This window comes from Dipodomys merriami, unplaced genomic scaffold, assembly GCF_024711535.1.
Source record: "Dipodomys merriami isolate MVZ:Mamm:240054 unplaced genomic scaffold, mDipMer1.0.p SCAF_6, whole genome shotgun sequence".
Lineage (NCBI taxonomy): Eukaryota > Metazoa > Chordata > Mammalia > Rodentia > Heteromyidae > Dipodomys > Dipodomys merriami.
The window spans coordinates 73,671,442-73,690,126 of record NW_027206179.1 but is presented as its reverse complement, the minus strand read 5'-3'; the positions used below and the strand labels follow the sequence as shown (position 1 = coordinate 73,690,126).

At 37.4% G+C, this 18,685-nt stretch overlaps 1 protein-coding gene across 2 annotated transcripts in view; it reads right to left on the bottom strand.

Moving 5' to 3' along the window:
* The window catches only part of Sucla2 (succinate-CoA ligase ADP-forming subunit beta), a 40,499-nt gene that overhangs the window by 13,716 nt on the left and 8,098 nt on the right, over window positions 1-18,685 (bottom strand). The window contains exons 1-5 of one of the 2 annotated variants that reach the window (XM_070003204.1): window positions 18,478-18,612; window positions 12,457-12,637; window positions 5,569-5,668; window positions 5,251-5,413; window positions 443-571 (exon numbers count right to left, since the gene is read on the bottom strand). In XM_070003204.1, coding sequence (XP_069859305.1) covers window positions 443-571; window positions 5,251-5,413; window positions 5,569-5,668; window positions 12,457-12,637; window positions 18,478-18,567 — 663 coding nt within the window. In that variant the 5' untranslated portion in view covers window positions 18,568-18,612. Of the gene's footprint in view, window positions 1-442; window positions 572-5,250; window positions 5,414-5,568; window positions 5,669-12,456; window positions 12,638-18,477; window positions 18,613-18,685 lie in introns of those variants that run through there. The other variant, XM_070003205.1, reaches the window with a different exon arrangement.

Sequence of the window (18,685 nt, the reverse complement as noted above, 5' to 3'; positions counted from 1 at the left end):
CACACACACACACCACAAAGAATACTGATAAAAAATTACAGATATTTTCAAATATTTTAAGTAAGACATTAACTTGTTTTGATCATCTCTTTTTTTATTTTGGTCAGTCATGAGGCTTGAATTCAGGTCCTATATGTTGTCCCTAAGCTTTTTTGGTCAAGGCTGGCAGTCTACCACTTTGAGCTACAGCACCACTTCCAGTTTTCTGATAGTTAACTGCAGATAAAAGAATCTCACAGACTTTTCTGCCTGGGCTGGCTTCAAACCCCCATCCTCAGAGCTCTGATTCCTGAGTAGCTAGGATTACAGGTATGAGCAACCAGTGCTCAGATATCAATCCCTTTTTAAAAACTGAACAATCACTTCACTTTTGTACAGTTAATTATCTTTAAGTGTTATAATCCTACAATTGCAAGCTATATTTTTTCAGAATACAACATACATGGGCAGCTTGTTCCTTTTTGATGCCTTCTACAATATCAATAGGTTGTTTAATGATAGCCTCGGGAGTCTCAGCAGCAACATCTTCAATGTTCACACCACCTTGTGAACTTCCTATTAACACAGGACCCTACCAAGTAGGAAAAGAGACAAAACACAGAGTTTATTCTAGACTCATTAATAAAATTTTAAAATCTACCTGCGTACAATCAGACTTAGGCATTCTATTTCCTGCTCTTATTTTTACATCTCCTTAAAAATTTATCCTTATATTTCCAGCACAGTGCCTCCTTAACATGTTCAAATGAAACAAGAACAAGACATAGACAATGGCATGCATACAAGGAAAAAAATTAAAAGTGCACATGGACATTTATACCAAATAAGTAAATATATGCATGTACATGAAATATAGCCTATACCTTTTTGTATGAACTTGAGACATTAAAAAATGTTTAAAATACAACCATTAGAAAATTACAAAAACAGATTATATTCACATTTGAAAGAAGCAGCCTAAGAAAAAAGCTGTAGGTTTTCTAATCTCTAACTTTACTGTAAGTGAATAAAAACAAAAGCTAACTACCATGAAAACTCACTCTGACTATTATCATAAACAATGTAACAAAGTAATATGTTAATACAATAATTAAGTAATTTTGGGGTGCTGTAAAATAAATTTTAAAAATCTTAAAACAAATTAATATATTTGCTAATCTGTACATTACCTTAACATGTAACAATGGTAAATACATATTACTTATGTAAACACATATTACTAAATACATTTACTGACATAAGAAAATAATGATCAACAGAGAGTTATGGTCAGGTGCAAGGACTCCCACCTTTAATCCCAGTTACTTAGAAGAAGGACATCAGAAGATAGCAGTTAAAAGTTTAGCCAGGGCAAAAAAATAAGACCTATCTCAAAGATCAAGCCAAGCATGGAAGTACACACCTGAAATTTAGAAGACTGGTAAAAGAATTTTGTCTAAAGACAGCCTAAGAAAAAGCATGAGATCTTATCTAAGAAATAAGCACAAAGGCCTGTGGGGAATGGCTCCAGTGAAGGCACCTGCCTAATAAGCATGAAGCCCTAAATTCAAACCCTAGCACCATTTAAAAAAAAAAAAAATGTTGGTTTTAAAGGAAAATACCAGCCAACCAGTTCAGGCTGGCTTACCTCCTCCCAACTGGTGGCCAGCACCCAGGGGAAGGTCGTGGTTCTTACCATAACTCAGGCTAGTCCTCTTATACGTCACCACCCAAGGGAGGTCTTGAGTCCAGCCCTACTGCAAGCTACCATCCTTTGGCTACTACCTAGGAGAGGGTCTTACCTGTTTCAAACAAACCAATCATCATCTGACAAATTGCCAAACCGAAAAAAAAAAAGGTAGTGAGGGACAATGCAAAACAGCAGGTCCCTGGCCACGTAGCAGACAACCAGTTTCTCACTACTCGCACTCCTGAGTTGCCTTTACTTTCTCTTCGCTAAATAAACTCTTTACAACTGTGATCATGGTTCCTGGTTTTATTTCTACACTGCCAAAGAGACAAGAACACATGTAGCTCATGCATCAGTTATATACACAAAGTGTTATATTTAAAGAAAAAAATACAAAACTCTAAATTGTGTTATCATTTAATATAAATAACAAGGCAGTAAATAAAACATAAAGATAAGCCTTATTTTACATATACCTATTTTCAAAAAAAAATTCTTTACTATAAACATACTATTCTTTTACTTACTTGACAGTACTGAAGGGTGTTACGCTTGTTAGGCAGCTACACTACCACTTGACAAATATCCCCAGTCCTTCTGCTTTTCATTGTTTTCAGGTAACAGTCTCTTTGTGTTGGCCTTGGACTAAAGTCCTCCTAACTCTGTCTCCTGAGTATGTGAATTACAGGGTACCACACCTAACCCTAAATATACTATTCTTATACTCACAAAAATAGGGCTGGAGGTGTGGCTCAAGTGGTAGAGTTCCAGGACAAAGCCTTAAGGTCAAACCCCAGTACCACAAAGAAAAAAAAAAAAAGGAAATATATCACTGGAACTGATGGTTCATGCTTGTAATCTTAGCTACTCAGGAGGCTGAGATCTGCAGACACAGTTGGAAGCCAGCAAGGGCAGGAAAGTCTATGAGACTCTTATCTCCAATGAACTACTCAGAAGAAGCCAGATATGGCACTGTGTTTCAAGTGGTAGAGCACTCGTCTTGAGCACAAAGACACTCAGGGACAGCACTCAGGCCCTGAGTTCAAGGGCTAGGACAGGCAGAAAAAGAAAATCTAATTGGTAAGTCCAAGATGGAGATGGCATGACATCATCTGGCATTCTTTCTCACAGACATACCTAACTGAACAATTATTCTCACACAAAAATCCTTGAAGAACAACTAAGAGCTACAGCAAAGCACTGTTAATTTCACCAATAACCCAAGAGAGGAGGATGACTATGGGCAATGAGGATCCACAGACAGCAGACACAGAGGCCCAAGCAGAGTGTACCTAATACATGGGCTTCACTAGAGGCCCAGAGGCTCCTATAAGAATATGCAAATCTACCACAGGCTCTACTAATTTGAAAGGTTCTGGCCCTAACAAAAAATTATATATATATATATATATTTAATACATACATTTTATTATGTATAATACATAGTACCCCAGTGTAAAAACACAACAACTTCACAACAAAAAATATAAATGATAGTGTAAATAGGAATAAATTTCAAACAGTGAATTTGAGGGGGAGGGTAGCTAGGTACTGGTGGCTCATATCTACTCAGAGACTGAGATCTGAAGATAATAGTTAGAAGTCAACCAGGACAGGAAAGTCTGCGAGACTCTTTTTTCTACTTAACCACCAAAACCAGCCAGAAGTGGAGCTGTGGTTCAAGGATAGAATGCTAGCCTTGAGCAAAAAAGCTCAGGGACTACACTCAGGCCCTGAGTTTAAGCCCAAGACCCACACGAGAGAGAGGAGAGAGAGAAGAGAGAGGAGAGAGAGGAGAGAGAGGAGAGAGAGGAGAGAGAGGAGAGAGAGGAGAGAGGAGAGAGGAGAGAGGGGAGAGAGAGAGAGAGAGAGAGAGAGAGAGAGAGAGTTTAGATAGATTAGATTAGATGGTTAAAAAGGTGTATAAGCAGCCACATTATTTCAAGAAAAATAAACAGCTAACTGAACCCAAAGACAATTCAAAAATCAATGTAAGTATTAAAAAATTTAAAAAGAAAAAACTATCAACTTAAAATACTAGAAATGACAAGCTCAATAACTGAAATAAACCCAATTGAAAGCTTAGCTCATAGAACCCAACAAGTTAAAAATAGAGTAACAGGGATTGGAAGTAAAGTAGAATAGATAAATCAGTTGAAGACATTTTTAAAAGCATAAGAAAAATGCATTGATTATGCAAGACTTCTGAAATATCACCAAAATACCAAACTAACTAATTATGAACACAGGAGAAGAGATATAGACTAAAGACATAGATAACCATTCAATAAAATAATGGCGGAGAACTTGTTCAATTTCTAGAAAAAGAGGGTCACAAAACATCAAATAGGTAAGATCGGAAAAGAACACTCAGAAAGACTATAACTGAAGCAGAAAATATAAAGAATATTGAAAACTGCCAGAAAGAAGTGGCCAGCCTTAGCATAAAAGTCTCTAAGACCATTACCTCCAGTTAAATAACAAAATGACAACTGGAAGTGTGTTTCAAGTGGTAGAACACCAACCCAAAGTGAAAAAGCTAAGCAAGAATGAGAGGACCCGAGTTCAAGCTTTAGAACAGATTAAAAAAATAATAGGTACTTATAGATGTCATAACAAAAGGAAAAGTAGTTAAAGGAAAAGTAGTTAAAGTAAATGTTTCTGCAAAGTTGTGTCATACATTAGCATCATGAAAAATGAAATTTTACTGTGTAAAAAAAAACTATAGATTACCAGGTAAAACAATTCTTGTTAATTATTTATTAAGAGTGGGTTTTTACTACCACCTAGTGGATATAACTTAATATTTTCTTAAAAAGTTGTAGGATCTTTTCATAAACTGAACATTACTAAAGTTTCAATTATAGGAGAAAAATATCACATTAGGGAAAATATTCTATCTTTAAAAGTTGTTCTACTTAAGAAACTACTGTACAACCATTAAAATTTGTTACTCTAACTTAAACATTAGTAAAAAATGTTCTATATCAAATCTTTCTAAGGTTTCTAAATATGTACAAAAGAAAATCATCTGGCTGATTAACACAGATTTGGCTTGTAAAATCTACTTAATATACTCAATATATACTCAAAAAGCCAAATAATTTCAGTGTAAAATATTTATTTTTACTCTTTCCATGCACCAGGTCTATGAAAGGACTGTCATTAAACCTGATACCTGGGGTTCAATGGTAGAATTCTAGGTTCTGTAAAGAACTTATAAGAGTTATTGTCATGTAAAATCATACTGTTTGCTACTTAATTTCACCTGCAATTTACCAAATACCAAATCACATAGTGAAACAAAAACAACCTTAAAATATACCAAGAAGTAGAAAAGAAAGAGATGAAGCAATGGATACACAAAACTTTCTATTTGCTGAACTATTTTACAGTGCTAATTTATTATAGCAAGGTTTTTCCTATAACTTTTTTTAAATCATAACATTTCATAGCACTTACCACACTATTTTTCAAACTATGACATAAATACTGCATGTGAGTTACAGATCATATATTTTTACTTTTTCCAACTTGTGAAATTGAATGTCATAAATTTGTCATACCAATTAATAACTCACTTGAAATGTCCTTTCCATTGTTATTGCAAAGTAGTATTCTCTCCTGGGATACTTTCGCTCACAGACCAAAACTTGATTGCATATTCTGCCCTTTTCTCCCGTTTGCTTAGTAAATAACTTTTTCCCAATCATCTGTGAGGAAACAGCTTTTGCTTCTTCTGGTCTGAAATAAGAAAAATAATTCAGATTCTTCACTTTCAAACTAAGAAAATTACACATTACAGCTAAAATCTCATCTCATTTATATATAAATCTCAACATTTTCAACAATTTTAATCAATCTCTAATAGTGATTATCCTTTAAAAAATACCACTCACGAAAAAACTATCTTCACTCCTCCTTTGAAGCCACCTTCAAATGTTCCTTTTCCTCTCCCACCAGCTAAAACTTGTGCCTTTATCACAACATCTTTTGAACCTAAGAAAAAAACATTTTTGTTAAGATATAAAGCAGGGAGCAACAGGCAAGACACAGATTTATTTAACGTAACACGATAATAATAAATCTTACTCAAGTCCCATTTATCTACAATGTCAAAAAATGAGGCATTTCATGTACATAGATTTTCTACATTCAAAAATGAGAACATTCACCATATAAAAGAGTACAACTTTTAAAAGTAAACTAACTTTTCAATATAAAAGTTACTCACTAAATTCTTTCTTTTTTAAAACAGAGATTGAACCCCAGGCCTGTGTGGACGAGGCAAGCATTCTACCTTTGTGCTACATACTCAGTCCTAAATCATTCTTCAAATACTATATGATGAAAACAATTTAATCATTTTTGACAATTTACTGTGTAAATTGGAAGGCATTAAAACAAAGGCATTAATGCCTTTAGAAGGCATTAAAAGTAAAAATTAAGACTCAAAACAGTTGTCAGTGGCTTACACCTGTAATCCTGGCTTCTCAGGAGAATGAGATCTGAGAATTGTGGTTCAAAGCCAGCATGGGCAGAAAAGTCTGTGAGACTCTCCACTACACTACCAAAAAAGCCAAAAGTAAAGCTTTGGCTCAAGTGACAGAGAGCTGGCCTTGAGCAAAAGAAGCTTAGGGGCGGATCCCAGGCCCTGAGTTTAAGCTCTAGGACTGGCACAAAAAATAAAATAAAATAAAATTGAGACTAATACTTTATTAGCACTTCCTGACCTCTCTATGAACATGTAAACATGATATCTTGTAAAAATCTGAGTTACAAATACTTTGAACAAAATATGCTATGATTTGAAGTATATTACCAATACCAACATTAATGCTAGTTTATACTCTCCACTAAAAGTCCTATAAATAAACATTATTGAGCAGCAATGTTAGAAGAACTTACCAGGAGTTAGTAAGATGTATATATATATATTTTTTTTTAATTGGAAAGCTAGATTTCTAAATGTAATATTTATTTTATACAGTCTTGAATCTTTCTTCTTTAAGTAGTAAGTTGATCACTATCCCTTTTCCTCACTAATATGGTGTATAAAGCTAATAAGCCTTAAGAGAAACAAATGATCTCAATCAAAAACAGAAAAAGAAAGAAAGAAAGAAAGGAAGGAAGGAAGGAAGGAAGGAAGGAAGGAAGGAAGGAAAAGAGAGAGAAAGAGAGAGAGAGAGAAAGAGAAATTGGCAAACTTTTAGCCTATATTCAAGAACCTACTTTAATAGCTCTTAGAAAGGCATTCCCTGTTAAAGAGAATCACAGAAACAGCAAGACAAAAGATGTACTAATGCAACAATGATACTCACTAGATACTATGTTGGAAATGAACTTTATAATCTGGGGAGGAAGGGTGTAGGGAAAGATAAAAGAGGGAGAAAATGAGGGAGGGGGTAACAATGTTTTAAAAGAAATGTACTAATTACCTTACTTACGTAACTCTAACCTCCCCCCCTTTTCACCATCTTTATAATAAATACAAAATAATAAATAAATAAGAAAGGCAGTCCCTGTTTCCCAGGCATGCAGAATTAAGAGCCTCCTCATTTTACCTCCCATAGCATTTTGCCCATATTGGTAATATAGCACCAATTACCATATTATGGGTCAAGGTAAATGGCCCCATGGTATTTATTATATCTCAAGCACAAAACAATATCTTAGATGTAACAACTACTCTATAAACATGTATTGAAATAGGCTGAAGATAAGAACTCTACACTATGAGGAAAAGTCACTCCTAATGTTTATGCCAAGGAGAATGAATCAACCAATCTATTATAAGTACAGTTGTGATCAAATAAGCAATAACCTAAAACTTAAATTATAAAAGAATATTTAGAAAATGAATTGTGTAAACTATCCACTTAAATCATACCCAATGGGCAGTCATGGTAACATTTTTAAAAAGAATAAAAACAAAAATAAACCCTCTTTCTCAAGCCCTACAATCATCTATTAAGAGATCACACTAGTTCTATCTTCAAACTTTACCTACAATCTTGGCTATCAATTTGGCCCTGGTCTCAGCTATTATCATCTCACACCTAGATGACGATCATTATCTGTAGAATATGTATAAATTAGTAGACAAGCTAAACCAATGATGCACTACTAAATGCCTAAGTCACAGAGTAAACGCCAGAGTTTGCAATGGCTTACAAGGCCCTGCATGATATACCACTAACACCTTATTTACCTTTTCCAGCTCCAGTGCTCTTTGTTTATCCACTCTAGCTACACAAGTCTTCTCCCATTCCTGCCTTCAGAATTTGATTCTAATGTACCCTCTGTCTAGAATACTCTTTTGTTATTATTTTTATTTTTCTTTGCCAGTCCTGGGGCTTGAACTCAGGGCCTGGTCACTGTCCCTGAGTCTCTTTGTGGTCAAGGCTAGTGCTCTACTACTTAAGCCACAGAACCTCAGCCGGCTTTTTCTGAGTAGTTTATTGGAAGAAAGAGTCTCATAAACTTGTCTGCCTGGGCTGGCTTCGAACTGTGATCCTCAGAGCTTAGCCTCCTCCTACTCAACTAGGATTACAGGCATGAGCCACCAGCACCTGCTTGGAATACTCTTTATCCAGGTATCCTTTCTTTTTATTTAAATCTTAAACAAATCTTGTTCATGAGGCTTAAACCCAATCATATAATCCTACTTAATGTGGCAGTCTACCCTACTGTGACCAACTTCCCTTCCCTAGCCTACTATTTTCCCTCATAGAATTCATCAGCTTATCACTTAATGTACAAAGGTTACAAAAAAATGTGTTATTTCCTTTCCCACTAGAACATAGGTTCCAGGATGGCAGAATCCCTGTTGTATTCACTAATGCTTTCAAGCTTCTTTTTCTGTTTTTTGTTGTTGTTTTTTTTTTTTTTGGTTGGTCATAGGGCCTGAACTCTGGGCCTGGGCACTGTCCCTCAGCTCTTCAGCTCAAGGCTAGCACTCCCTTGAGCCACAGCACCACTTCCGGCTTTTTCTGCTCAAGTGATGCTAAGGAATCAAACCCAGGACCTCGTGCATGCAAGGCAAGCACTCTATCACTGAACTACCTTCCCAGTGCTTTCAAGCTTCTGAAAGAGTACCCACCATAACATTTTGCTGAATAGTGACAACAAGAACATTAAGATGAATAGAACTCTTGTAAATCAAGTTTTTTCCCCACTCTGAAAAGCTCAAACATTGAAATACTGGATCCAATCTTGGTAACTAATGCTGTCTTATTTGGGCAAGACTGACTCAATGTGTCACAGTCCCAACCATTCACAAATGTATCTGAACTGACTGGGTAAGGATTGAAGATTTAAAATCTTTCTTAAAAGCCCTATCCACAGCTGGGTGCCAATGGTTCACACCTCAGCTACTCTGAAGGCGGAGATCTCAGGATACCAGTTCAAAGCCAGGAAAGTCCGTGAGACTCTTATCTCCAATAAACCACTAGAAAACCAGAAGTGACACTGTGGCTCAAGCAGTAGAGCACTTGCCTTGAGCTAAAGAGCTGAGGGACAGTGCCCAGGCCCAGAGTTCAAGCCCCATGTTCGACAAAAAAAAAAAAAAAAAAAAAAAAAGCCCTAACTACAAGTACCAGTCTCATTTCTGGTTATCTGCTAAGTCCTGACTCATATGTGTCCAAAGAAAATAACTAATATACATTACATAAAACCTGGTCAACAGTTTAAAAATCCTGGACTAAACTGAAAATATAGCAAGAGTAATAAAGGTCTATTTTTTCATAAACATTTCACAAAAGGCTCCTCCTCCAAAGTGTCAATTTACTTTCTTCAGAACGACAATCCTAAAGAAGATTCTTCAAAAGTTCCTTCTGGCCAGGTGGCACGCGCTACAATCCTAACACTGAAGAGACTGAGGGAGAAGGATTCTGAGTTCAAGGGCTACATAGCAAAACTTTCTCAGAAAAAGAGAAAGAGAAGAAACAAATGAAATTTAAAAAAAAAGAAAGAAAAGAAAGGAGAAGAGAGGAGAAAGGAGAGGAGGAGGAGGGGAATACAAGGAGGAAGGGAAATTAAATCTAAAAAAAAAACCTTCACAACAAAAGACAAACCAAAAATAAATAGAAACTAATGTGAATTTCACGAACTATCAAAAAGGGCTATAAGATAAACCTGATTAAAATAAGTGTTTTATTTAACTCTATTACTTTATTTACCATTCATCTACATTCCAGACACTGTGCAGGATTTATAGATAGAACAATGAATAAAAGAGGCATATCCTACCTTCTAGAGTTTGTAATCTTATAGTCTATTACAGATTTGGCCCTATATACTAGAAAAGATTTTTAGGATCTGAACATTATCTTTAAAGTTTAATTGTTATCCTCCCTAGTTTCAGTGTTCACAAACACTTCCACCATTCTTTATATATAGTTATCCAACTAATTAAAACATTGGAAAGAAAAATAGCAGTCTTACTATAAGCCATTTGAAAAGTCCCTCTCAGAAGGCATTTGTTAATTTTCATATTTATTGAACTAAACAAGGAATCTACCTTAATTATACTAAAAAACCCTATCTACAGCCAAAAGAGATATTTAAAACTTCTTAAATCATGTTTCCTTGAAGTAGAAATGATTGTAAGAAATGGTGAGTTCCTCTTATAACTGATTCTACTATATTATATAACCACCATTTCTTGGTGCTTTACAACATTCTCTCCAATAATCCATTCCAGAAATTTCTCCTTCATCTTTAATCTCACCAACTTTCACTTTATGAACTCACACAACTTTTTTTTTTCTCTGTTCAGTATTAGCATTAAACTAGGTACTGGTGGCTCATACCTGCAATCCTAGCCACTCAAAAGGCTGAGATCTGAGGCTTCAGTTTGAAGCTAGCCCAGGTAGGAAAAGCCGTAAGACTCCTGTCTTCAATTAACCACCCAAAAACCCATAAGTGGAACTGTGGCTCAAGTGGCAGAGCACTAGCCTTGAATGCAAAGCTCAAGGACAGCACGTAGGCCTTGAGTTAAAATTTCAGGGCAGGACCAGCATGCTGCACATACATGTATGCATACACGCGCATGCACATACACACATAGGAACATACACACAAACAGATACACATGTAACATTAGATTTCTTTCTAACCATTTTTCCTTTTCTAACCTCAATTATTCATACCAGGTAAAACTTTTCTCCAGGACAGTGCTTCCCAACTTTTTTCATATAATAAAAAAAACAAGGAATATTTGGAAAAGAGGCCAGAGCTCTTTTGGAGGGAATGACTAGTATAAAAGCTCAGTGGTCTCAGACTCCACATGAATTTATATCCAAGCAAATTGTTTGGTAAATAGTACTTTAGGTAGGAATTTTTAACGAGAACATTTATAAGCTTTGCAATATAACACAAAAGCAAAAATAACCCTAAAGTACCCAAAACTCAGCATTGGAAATTGCAATCTAGATGGATAAAACCATACCACACCTTATGAGGCACCTCAGACCAATAAATGTATATCTTGTCATAATCAATTCCTTCTGCTATTACTCACTGAACAAAAACTGTTCTCAATGTCTTCAAAGTCATTACTAAGTATATATTTTTAAAAGTCTGCTCTAGATTTAAAGGTTTTGTTAGTCCCTAATCCCATGCCCATCCTATAACACTGTTTGGAATATTTAATGACAAGAAAATACTTTATCAATTGATAACATTATCCTGTTCCAAATGGCTCAAAATCAGACCTCCTACCTGTTCCTTAATTGTCCTAAAGAAATAAGTCCTTCAAACACTCCTTCAAAAGTCCCAGTCCCATGGAATTTGCCAGAAATACTCTAAAATAGTTACAGTTTATCCTACACATATTAACCCTTCTTCCTTACCATATCTAAGAATCATTAGAAATCATTAGATGGAGTAATATTATGGAGTCTGGAATCAGAATAAATCCTCTTTCTCTATGAAAAAGTTTCTATATAAGTATTTTTCTGATATATTATCAGAATTTGATGAGAGTTTAACTATATGTGATACAGAAAAACACATTAAGGGAAACCAAGTGTACATATTTATAGATATAGAATATCAACTGTGTTTATCATAAGACTGGTCAGTTTCAAATACTATTATAAAGAAAATGCAGTGTACACATACTAAACTATTTCATTATTATGTTCCTGTAAATCTTTAAAAATAAAAACTTAAGTTATTAGAGTGGAAGCTTTTTCATTAATAGCTTACTATAAATTTAAGTTAACAAAATATCAATAATAATGTGATTCATATGAGTAATTACTTAATTCATGTAACAAATATATTATTGAAATATGTCAGGCACTTTCCTACAACTTTATATCTATCATTGAACAAATATATCAGAGAAACCTTACTCTCATGGAACTTACATTCTAGAGCTCAACCATATTTTTCACATCCAAACAGAAAAGGAAAATACTGGACTTCTCTTTAACAATCACACATAAACAGCTAAGACTTTTCTTCATTATTTTCCTGAAAAAATCTTCACATCCACCACTACAAAGTAATGAACAGAATTTCTTTTCTCATAATTATGTTCTAGCTTAACTTAGGATTTCAAGTTACTAAAGCCAATATGAGATGCAGAGTCATTAGCATGACAGTAGCTGAAAAATTACATAATTGTAGAATCCAACAATCATAAAGTTCTACCTTCTTTTTTAAGCAAATAAATTTTTTTAAATAAAAGCCAAACATTATCATCAAACCAAAATCAAAGTTATCATATTTTCAAAGTTTCCATATTAAGGTGGCAAAAGTTTTGCTTAATTTAGTACCTAATTTTTTGGCAATTGCATAAGCTTCATCTGATGTCTTTGCCACGAATCCTTTAGGAATAGAGACACCAGCTTCTTTCAGCAATTCCATACTCAGGTATTCATGCAGAGAGAGATTCCTTTGTTGTTGCTGCTGTACTTGGAGTCCATGGTTATTAAATAATCCAGAATTTCCCAAAACCTAGAGAAATTGGAAACATATTTATATATGACAATAATTTGGCAGTTAATCTTACTAAAAAACCCTCTTCAAAATATTTTGTATAGAATACTTATCTCATCATAGCTACAATTAAGTTGTTATATTACAGTATGAAACTAAAAGTTAACCAGTTAAAAAGCTCATGCCTATAATCCTAGCTACTCAGGAGGCTGAGATCTGATGATCAAGGTTTGAAGCCAGCTGAGATAGCAAAATCAGTGAGACTCTTATCTCTAATCACCAAAAATTCAAAAGTGAAGGTGTGACTGAAGAGCTAGAGTACTAGACTTTTGCAAAAAAGCTAAAGGATAGTGCCATTTCCTGAGTTCAAGTCCCAGGACTGGTGCGTGCGCGCGCGCGCACATGTGCACACACATACACACACACACACACAAAAAAAATTTTAAAGCCTAAGAGCTAATGTACCAGCTAAATATCAAATGTTACTTATAGTTTTAGTTATTTCCTTTTCATCTTTAGTCCGTATCTTATAATTGAGATTTACTAGCCTACCTCTAATGATTTATAGGGTATTTTCACCTAGATGCCCAATTCAGAAGATCTAAAAACCAATCTCATCTTTTCCACCAAACCAAACTCCTTGCCAACTTTTTCTCTCTACCATTCCTCTGACATCAAACAAATCATGTGACACTAGATAGATGATACTTAAATAATTTGGTACCTATATCCCTTTCATAAACCCAGCCCTTTAACAGGGACATTGTAGGGTGCTGCTCAGTTCCACTCTTCAGGTCTAAGACATCCATGGCCTGAGCTGCTGGGAAGTACTAACTCGGACAGCACTCAGACCAGACCCATCATTGGAGCTTCTTTGCCCAAAGTTCTTTACAAGCGTGGCAGCCTGCATCACTGACATTGTTAGAAACAGAAGAGGGCTATCTTAGATGGCCCATAGGAATAAAGTAATTTTGCTGCAACTATACCTCTATTCAATTCTCCCACCCTTACTTTCAATGGGTGTTAATTCAGAACACTTTCCAACGAACTTCTTTCACCCAACTCTCCATCTTAAAGTCTAAAATCTCATCTTGGAGATTCCAACCTTTGGAACAACACCTGTAATACATCCCTTCTAAGTGATTCTTTAAACTTGGACCATAAATCTTCCAAGAAAGTTATCTCTTCTCCTCATTTTATGTAGACTATTCATTCATATCCATCAAATATTTATTGAGCATCCAGGCACCAGAAATATACAGTAGTAAACAAAACAAAACAATGTCATCCCTTAACAATTATAGCCTAATTGTATATTTGTAGAAGATGGGGACAGGTAATAAGTAAACAAATACTAAGTAAGGTAAGAAGAAAATGAAAATCTAAGAGTATTCTTTTAATACAGTAGAAAAGGAATCTAATGTATTTATGAATACAGCTGAGTCAGAATTACTCTAAAAAGTATGAAAGAAGTCTGGCCTGAGCTTTGTTCCAGCCAATACTTTCAGCAGGTCAAATCATGAATGTCTGGGATCTGAAGGATAGATCTGAACAGCACTGTTCACACTGTCCACTAAAATGAAGCCAGGGTTTAAAGTCTTACGTATGTGAAAGGAATTTGGGTTTCAAATTATTTAAGAACAACATATATACTGTCAGCTTACATTTGAGATAGGAGAAAGGAGGAAGAAGACTAACTTTTCAGCTTCTGGTATCAAGGCCACAAAATTGTGAAGAGCTGAAAAATGATGTGCAACAGGAAGTTCTTTAACATCTCTTAGTCTCAAAGCTTCCATTAAGTAAGAGCCTAGTCAAATCTATCACAATTTGCCAAAATGCCTGCTTTCCTTTTTCCAATTCCTCAGACCTAATTTGCTCAATATAGAGAACAAATTAAGTTCTAATCAAGCCTCAGAAGACTGCATTAAAATCACACTTTCAAGCTTCATCTACACACTTCCATTATTACCACACAAAATACTATTCACTGAAAGCTTTTATCAACCATAAAGTATCATAAGAACAGAATCTAAAGGAGATTCTTTTAAAGTGAGCTCATGATCTGTTACATACAAATTAAATCTGCTGCTGAAAATGCAGATTCCTGGACCCTATTCTTCTCTACAAAATCAGAATCTCTAGTCCAGAATCTCTGGATCCAAGGATATATGAACCAATAACAGCTGATTCCTAAATACCCTATAGTCTGAGAATCTTTAGTCCAATAAATCAGTAGCATATAATAGCAATTTATTTCTAATTCATTTGGCTAAAATTCTAGCTAGCATTTCACCAGGAAAACTTAATCCCTTGTTCTAATGTTATTCTGATGTTAAAAGCTGATAACTTATTAGGATTCTGTATACCTATCTTCTGATCCAAAAATCTCTTTCATGAATATATTGCAACAGAAACAAGTCTAATCTCTCCCAAAGACATTTATAGTTATAGCCATAGAAGGCTTACTCCAACAACAAAAAAATGTAAATGAACTGGTTTCCCATTAATAGAAGGATGGATAAATTGTAGTGCATTCATAAATAGGGTATTAAAAACAAAAAAATTTAAAAGATTTTTAAAGTAGCTGTTTTTCACATCAATGGATTAATTTCACAAACATAATGCTGAAGGAAAGGAATAAGACATAAGAAAAGAGCTGGGAAGGTACCTTAGTGGTAGAGTGCTTGCCTAGTGTGCATGAAGCCCTGAGCTCGATTATTCAGTACCACATAAGCAGAAAAAGCCAAAAGTGGCACTGTGGCTCAGGTGGTAGAGTACTAGCCTTGAGCAAAAGAAGCTCAGGGTCAGTGTCAAAGCCCTGAGTTCAAACCCCAGGACTGGGGGGAAAAAAAAAAGACATAATACTGTTATACAACCTCTTAAAAAAAAAAAACACTATTAGCTTTTTATTATATTTCATCTACAATTAAGTTTTTATCCTCTTTTCACACAGTTCAAAACCAGTCAAAATTAGTTTATGATGGTAGAAGTCAGAATTTGTAGTTACTTTCTGTAGGGACCTACTGACCAAAAATAAAGGAGCTTTCTGAGAGCTGAAAATCATTGCACATCTTTACCTAGATGGCTGCTACACAAGCAAATACATAAGTAAAAAATCAATCCAAAAATTTGAGTAAACTATTTTCTTCACTCTACAAAAATGTGCCATAAGATAATAATACAAATAAAACTATCCAGATGCTGGTGACTGTAATGCTAGCTACTCAGACACTGAGATTTGAGGATCACTGTTCAAAGCCAGCTCAGGAAGGAAAGTCTGTGAGATTCTATCTCCAATTAACAACCAAAAAGAAGTAGAGCTATGGCTCAAGTGGTAGAGGGCTAGCCTTGAGTATGAAAACTCAGGGACTGTGTGTAGGTCCTGATTTCAAGCCCAACAATCAACACAAAAAAAGAATCAAGAAGCCAGGGGCCAGTGGCTCATGCCTGCAATCCTAGCTACTCAGGAGGCTGAGATCTGAGGATTGCAGTTCAAAGCCAGCCCAGGCAGGAAAGTCTGTGAGACTCTTACCTCCAATAAACCACAAGAAAACCAGAAGTAGCACTGTGGCTCAAGTGGTAGAACACTAGACTTGACCTGAAGAGCTGAAGGACAGAGCCCAGGCCCAGAGTTCAAGTCCCATGACAACAACAAAAAAAAAAAAAAAAAAAAGAAAGAAAGAAAGAAAGAAAAAAGAAGAAAGAAAGAAAGGAGAGAGAGAGAGAAATTATCAGTTACCAATGGTTAGTAATAGAAATTGCTACATGATCACAAGGACTCCCACACTGAAGTACCTTTCTAGATACTGTCACTCAGAAGATTCTTACTGCCAAGGAGAGGTTGGTCAATAATGCACAAAGTTAAAATTAGACAGGAGGGCAAGTTTTGGGTGTATAGTTAACAATAATGGTTGTTTATTTTACAACAGCTAGAAGAGAAAATAATGTTTTACCACAAAGAAATGAAAATATTTGAGATGATGGAAATACTAATTACCTTGGTTTGATCATTATACAACCAATGTATACACATACTGAAACACACCAATAAGTATACCATATGTACAGATAATATGCACAGTTAATGCATCATCTAAAATATAAACAAAAAAGAGGAAAAGCTAAGAAGATTCATCCTAACCAAATCCAAGAAAATCTCTTAATTATATTCTCTTAGGGCTGGGAAGGTGGCTCAGTGGTAGAGCGCTTGCCTTGCATGCATGAGGCCCTAGGTTCGATTCCTCAGCACCACATAAGCAGAAAAAGCAAGAAGTGGGGCTAGGGCTCAAGTGGTAAGCGCTGGTCTACAGCTGAAGAGCTGGGGGACAGCGCCCAGGCCCAGAGTTCAGGCCCCACAATTGGCATAAAAAAATAAAATAAAATTATACACTCATAACCTGAACTATTTTCAACAAAGACACAGAAAAATTGAAAGGTAGTCAAAGTGCTAAACAAAATATTGGGAAGAATTGCTAAATTCAGTATGTGACCTTACACAACTTTCCTAAGCCTATGCAGTGGTAAGTCCCCATCTACAAAATCAGATTAGGCTCAAATCTGTTGCAAGCTCTGAAGATGTATTTCTTAATGTCATGGTAAAAAGCTTTTAAAAAGAAAAGATGCTAGGCATATTATCATCCAGCGAAACAAAAGCTGCTTTAGAAAGGAATTTCCAAGCGTAAAAATTATGACTAGAATGAGAACACATCTATTTACCAAATTCTCATTCTCTACAAACTAAGCACCCCTTAAGGCAGTGCAGGAAAAACAACAACAACAAATAAACAAACAAAAAAAAAACCTGTATTTGGAAACCAAAGTCACTACCCCTAGACTGAAAGCATAAACATCTTCTTAAAAAATCAGTAATGATAGCTGTGCACTTGTGGCTCGGGCCTGTAATCCTAGAATCCTAGGATAGCAGTTTGAAACCAGCCGGAGCTGCCCATGAGACAATTACCTCCAATTAACCCCCCCAAAAAAAAAAAAATAAGACGGAAGTGGGTATGTAGCTCAAGTGGTAGAGTGCTCGCCTTGAACAATAAAAGCTCGGGGACAGCATCCAGTCCCTAAGTTCAAAGCCCAGGACTGGCAAAATAATCATCATCATTAATAAAACCAACCACAATAAAGGCCTCCGTGTCTTTGGATATGGCATGCCTGGAGGGGGGGGGGGGTCTTTCGGTACAACCCGGAACTCCAGACCTGACTCAGAAAACCAATCATGACCACCTCAGGTTCGCGGAGGCGACGCTGGCAGGCGCAGACCACGATTTGCGTCTTTAAACGCGTAGAGCAGCAGAGCCTCCGCAGAGGACGGCTCACCTGGCTGGCCGGGACGGGCGGCGGTGCTGCTGACCCCTCCCCTCAGCAGGGAGCGGACGAGCCCCGCCACCCACCGTCGGAGGACCCCGAGCTACGGGGGGAAGACCCGCCGGCAGACCCTGCTGGGCCCCCGAAGTCGCCCTGCCTGTGACAGCTCCCGGGAGACGCGCCGGGGCCCGGGCAGCGGCGCCCGCGCACCCCGGACCGCGCGGGGGAGGCCGCGGCCCCCCGCGTCCGGCGCCCTCCGGCCCCCCGGGCCCGCCTCGGGGCCCGCCGGCTCCCCACCCCGCCCTGGGAAGCCAGGGTGGGCAGCCGCGGCCCGTCCGCCGGAGGACCGCGGGCGGCCGCCGTCCCCCCCGTGAGCCGCAGCCCCGGGCAGGTCGCCCAAGGGCCCCGCCGGGCACTCGGAAAATGTCACCCCGACCAAGTGACCCGAAGCCGGCTCCGCCAGCCTCGCCCACAGGAGCCAAGCGTCCCACCTTGCCCTTTCTTCGGGCGGCCCTCGAGGCCAGCATAGGACCCTGAAGCCGTACCTGGGCAGCGGCCCGCAGCGTCGTCTGGGGCCGGTGGTTCCTCAAAGCGGCGGCAGCCAACAAGCGACTGTACAACACGGAGGCCGCCATTTCTGCGTCCGACCCCAGTCCCCTGGGCGCCTCGCGCAGGCGCAGAGCGGCGACGCTGCTGCTCCCCACGCGCGCTCCGCCCCTTCGCGCCCCCCCCTCGGGGGCGGGGCCTCCTGTT